The 3,721-nt window shown below is 66.8% G+C and overlaps 1 protein-coding gene across 1 annotated transcript; it reads left to right on the forward strand.

The window, feature by feature from the left end:
• The first annotated feature begins 222 nt into the window (after window positions 1–222).
• XKR8 (XK related 8) lies at window positions 223–3,497 on the forward strand. Its single transcript, XM_074850734.1, has 3 exons — window positions 223–540; window positions 1,318–1,514; window positions 2,248–3,497. Exons 1-3 carry the CDS (start codon window positions 245–247, stop codon window positions 2,985–2,987), a joined length of 1,233 nt encoding a protein of 410 aa, XP_074706835.1. The 5' UTR covers window positions 223–244; the 3' UTR covers window positions 2,988–3,497.
• The last annotated feature ends 224 nt before the right edge of the window (window positions 3,498–3,721 follow it).

Consider the following 3,721-nt stretch of genomic DNA (forward strand, 5'->3'; position numbering starts at 1 on the left):
GCGCGGGGAGGGGCCGGGGCGGGCCCGGGGCGGGCGGCGGGGGCGTGACGGGGGGGGCGTGGCCACGGTGACACACGTGCACTGAGGGGGCGTGGCCTATCGGGGGCGGGTCCTACCGGGACGGACGTGTGCCACCGGGGGCGTGTCCTGAGGAAGGGGCGTGGCCCACCAGGGGCGTGGCCCGCGGGGGGCGGGTCCCACCGGGGCGGGTCCCACGGGCGGGCGGTCGCTGCCGGCCCCGCTGATGGCGCCAGGCGCGGCCCCGCCGCGGTTCGGGCCGTGGCAGCTGGCGCTGGCGGCGGGGGGGGCGGCGGCGGCGGCGCTGGACGTGTTCGCCGACGGGTGGGTGGCGGCGGAGTACGCGCGGCGGGGGCAGCTCGGCTGGGCCGCGCTGGTGCTGGCGCTGCTGGCCGCCGCCTCGGTCGCCACCCAGGCCTGCAGCTGGCTCTGGCTCCGCTCCGACCCGCCCGCCCTGCGCCCCGACGTGCCCCCGTGGCTGCTCGCCGCCCTCCACCTCCTCCAGCTCGGCTTCCTCTTCAGGTACGGTGTCCCCCCCCGCAGCTGCACCCCCCTCCGCCCCCCCAAGGCCTCCCCGCCCCGCCCTGCCCCGCCCTGGGGTTCCCCCCGGCATCCTCCGGGCATCCGGATCCTCCTCCGGCATCACCCGCCGCTCTGCCCCAGCCTCTCCCCTTCCCCTCCCAGTCCGCTCCCTCCTGCGGGGGGGGGGGGGGGGGGCAGGGACCCGACCCCCTGCATCCACCGCTCTGCCCGGGGACCCCCTTGGGCATCGCGACACCCGCGGGGACGTGGGAGCCGGGGAAGTGTCGGGATTTCCAAGGGGGTCCCCAGGCAGAGCCGTTTGGCTCAGCCCCGTCGGAGCCAGGTGGAAACACGTCCGGGGGAGCCCCCGGTGTCCCTGCAGCGGAGGTTTCCCGGCCGTGCCCCGGGACACGTCTCCCGGTGCCACACCGAGCAGGGCGGGTGTTGGAGCCCGCAGCAGCGGTGAACGCCCCAAAACCTCGCCCGGGCCTTGGCTCTCCCGGCTGCCCGGGGAGGCGGCGCGGCTCCGCTGTGCGTCCCGGCCGGGGGAAGGGAATACCCTGGCTGCGGTCACCGAGGGCGATGCTCGATTTCACGCTTGAACTTCCCACAGTGGCATCGCGTGGAGGCCGCGGGGCTTGGCTTGGGAAGGGGGAGGGAGAGGTTTGAGCGTAAATCGGAGCGTTTTAAGTTGTCCTGCCAGGGCAGCGTGAGGACCAAGGGGCACGGGGCGTTGCCACCCAGCAGCCCCTCGCCACTGGCCGCGTCCCCACACAGGTGCCTCCACGCGCTGAAGGTGGGCTGGAAGGTGTGCTGGGCGGAGGAGGAGGAGGAGGAGGAGCAGAGCCGCATGGCCTTCCTCTCCCACGACATCAGCATGCTGCGTCTCTTCGAGACCTTCCTGGAGAACACCCCGCAGCTCACCCTGCTCCTCTACGTTATCCTGTGGACAAACAAGGCAGAGCCCTCCCAGGGTGAGGGGGTGGGACCAGGGGAGGGGGGTGCAGGCTTGAGGTCAGAGTGGGCTTGGACAGGACAGGCCAGACCTGGCAGGACACTTGTCTGTCTGTCCTGGTCTGAGGTGTCGTTCTTCTCCCACATCACTCCTCCCCTTGACGTGACACACAGGAGGGTGGGCCCCTGTCCTGAGCTCACGTGCCCAATGGACTGTGCAGGGCTTGGGGTGGGAGGGTAGAAGCTGGGGGACCTCTGTGGCCGTTCTCCTCCCTGCCCCAGGAGAGGCTGGGGGTCAGAAGAGAAATCAGGAGCCTGCTGGGGAGGTGCTGTTGTGGATATGGACAGAAGGTGGAGGACAAGCCACCGAGGAGGTGCTTTGGTGCCCATCCTGGAGTGGGGAGCAAGTGTCACTGCAGTGAAATGGGGACCCAACCATGCGCTGGTTGGGTGGAGCCAGCACTCATCTCCTGCCCCCGTGGGCTGGGCGCTTCCCTGGCTGGGAGATTCGCTCTGCAGAACCACGCGGGCCCTCACTTCTTCCCCATCCTCCGGGCAAGGCCAGTCACCAGCCTCCTCCTTGGGAAGGGTGGAAGGCCAGGGGAGGGACGCAGGTGCTGAGGCTCTGACCAGCCACAGCAGCTGCTTTGTGAACTGGTGGGAAGCTCATTTTAGGAATGCTGGGCAGGGGGAAGTTCGAGCAGTTCTCTCTGCCTCAATCTGCCCTCAGCATCTCCCCCACCGTGTTTGCAGGGCTGGGGATCTGCACTGCGTTCCTGTGTGTGACCTGGTCTCTACTGGACTACCACCAGTCCCTGCGCTCCTTCTTGCAAGACAAGTACGAGCTGAGCCGGGGCTCCTCCATCATCTACTTCCTGTGGAACCTCTTCCTCATCTGCCCCCGCATCCTGACGGTCGCCCTCTTTGCCCTGCTCTGGCCCTACGCCGTGGCTGTCCACTTCCCGCTCGTGTGGCTGGCGATGTTCCTCTGGGTCAGCCTGCAGGGCACGGACTTCATGGAGGCGCCCGGCCCCGAGCAGCTCTACCGAGCCATGGTGGCCGTGATCCTCTACTTCAGCTGGTTCAACGTGGCGCCGGGGAGGACGCTGCACCGCAGCATCATCTATCACGGCTTCATCCTGGCGGACAGCACGCTGCTGGCCCTGTCCTGGCTCTGGTGCCGCTTCCCCTCCGACCAGGACTCGTACCTCGTCCCGGTGGTCTCCGCCGCCCTGCCCTGCTACCTGCTGGGGCTGGCACTGAGGGTCACCTACTACAAGTGGCTGCACCCCAACGTGCGGGCACAGCAGGAAGGTGTCAGTGATGAGGTGGATGCCAACTGGAGGAGCGACGGGCTGGGGTTCCGCTCGCTCTCGGTGCCAGACCTCGTGAACAGGCGGATGCGGTGGCTGGCCCAGACCCAGTTTCCCGTCTCCCAGCCATCGGAGCAGCCTTTCCTGAACGGGGCTGCTGCTGCTGAGTCTGCTGTCTGAGCCTGGCCCCTCCAAAGTGACTTGCCGGGGAGACAGATTTGTTAGTCCTGCTCCTGGTTCTGCCCACTCCTTGTTTTGGGCAGCTGGAGGGACTTGGCAGAGACCAGGGGGAGATGTGCAAGCACCCCAGTCCCACGGCACACAGCATGGCTCCCATGGCTGTGCCCTTACCGACAGCCACGGTGCTTGTGGGGGGGGTCCAACACATTGGGGCTGCACTGCTGTCAGCTGCTTCTTTATTTATTACTATCTTTTTCCAAAAAAAAAAAAAAAAGTGCAATGGTTTGTTCTCTCTGTGCCTGCTGCTGCTGCTCAGTGAGGTGGGTGGTGGGGGGGAGACCTTGTTCCCTCCTTGGCACCAGCCAAGGATCTTTCTGTTTCCAGCCAGGATTTTCCTTCTGTTTTGCTGTCAAGGTCAAAGATCGCCTGTTATCGCCGTGTTCAGGGAGGGACAGGGAAGGAGGCAGAGTCTCCCATGTGCAGGGAGAGCAGCTGTCCCGCGCGCAGAGCCGTGGGGTGTCCGCACCCTGGGGAGGGTGTTGTGGGACAGTGCAGGGTCCAGGCAGGTGGGGGCTGTGCCCCTGTGTTGTGGCAGCGCTTTGCCCCTTCACAAAGGGGGAAGCACATTCCAGTGTGGATTCTCCACGGACAGAAACATTGATTCTGCCCTTTGCCATGTTTGCTGGGTCCTTTCCTGCCTTTCCCTTTCTGCTGGGGGCTGAGAGAGGGGCAGA

Source organism: Strix aluco, chromosome 26, assembly GCF_031877795.1.
Source record: "Strix aluco isolate bStrAlu1 chromosome 26, bStrAlu1.hap1, whole genome shotgun sequence".
Lineage (NCBI taxonomy): Eukaryota > Metazoa > Chordata > Aves > Strigiformes > Strigidae > Strix > Strix aluco.

Bases quoted from the DNA above. Each gene is read 5' to 3' on its own strand.
- XKR8 (XM_074850734.1), top strand. From the start codon at position 245: ATGGCGCCAGGCGCGGCCCCGCCGCGGTTCGGGCCGTGGCAGCTGGCG. The intron at 541-1,317 runs GTACGGTGTCCC...GTCCCCACACAG, and splicing joins CAGCTCGGCTTCCTCTTCAG to GTGCCTCCACGCGCTGAAGG. The intron at 1,515-2,247 runs GTGAGGGGGTGG...CCGTGTTTGCAG, and splicing joins CAAGGCAGAGCCCTCCCAGG to GGCTGGGGATCTGCACTGCG.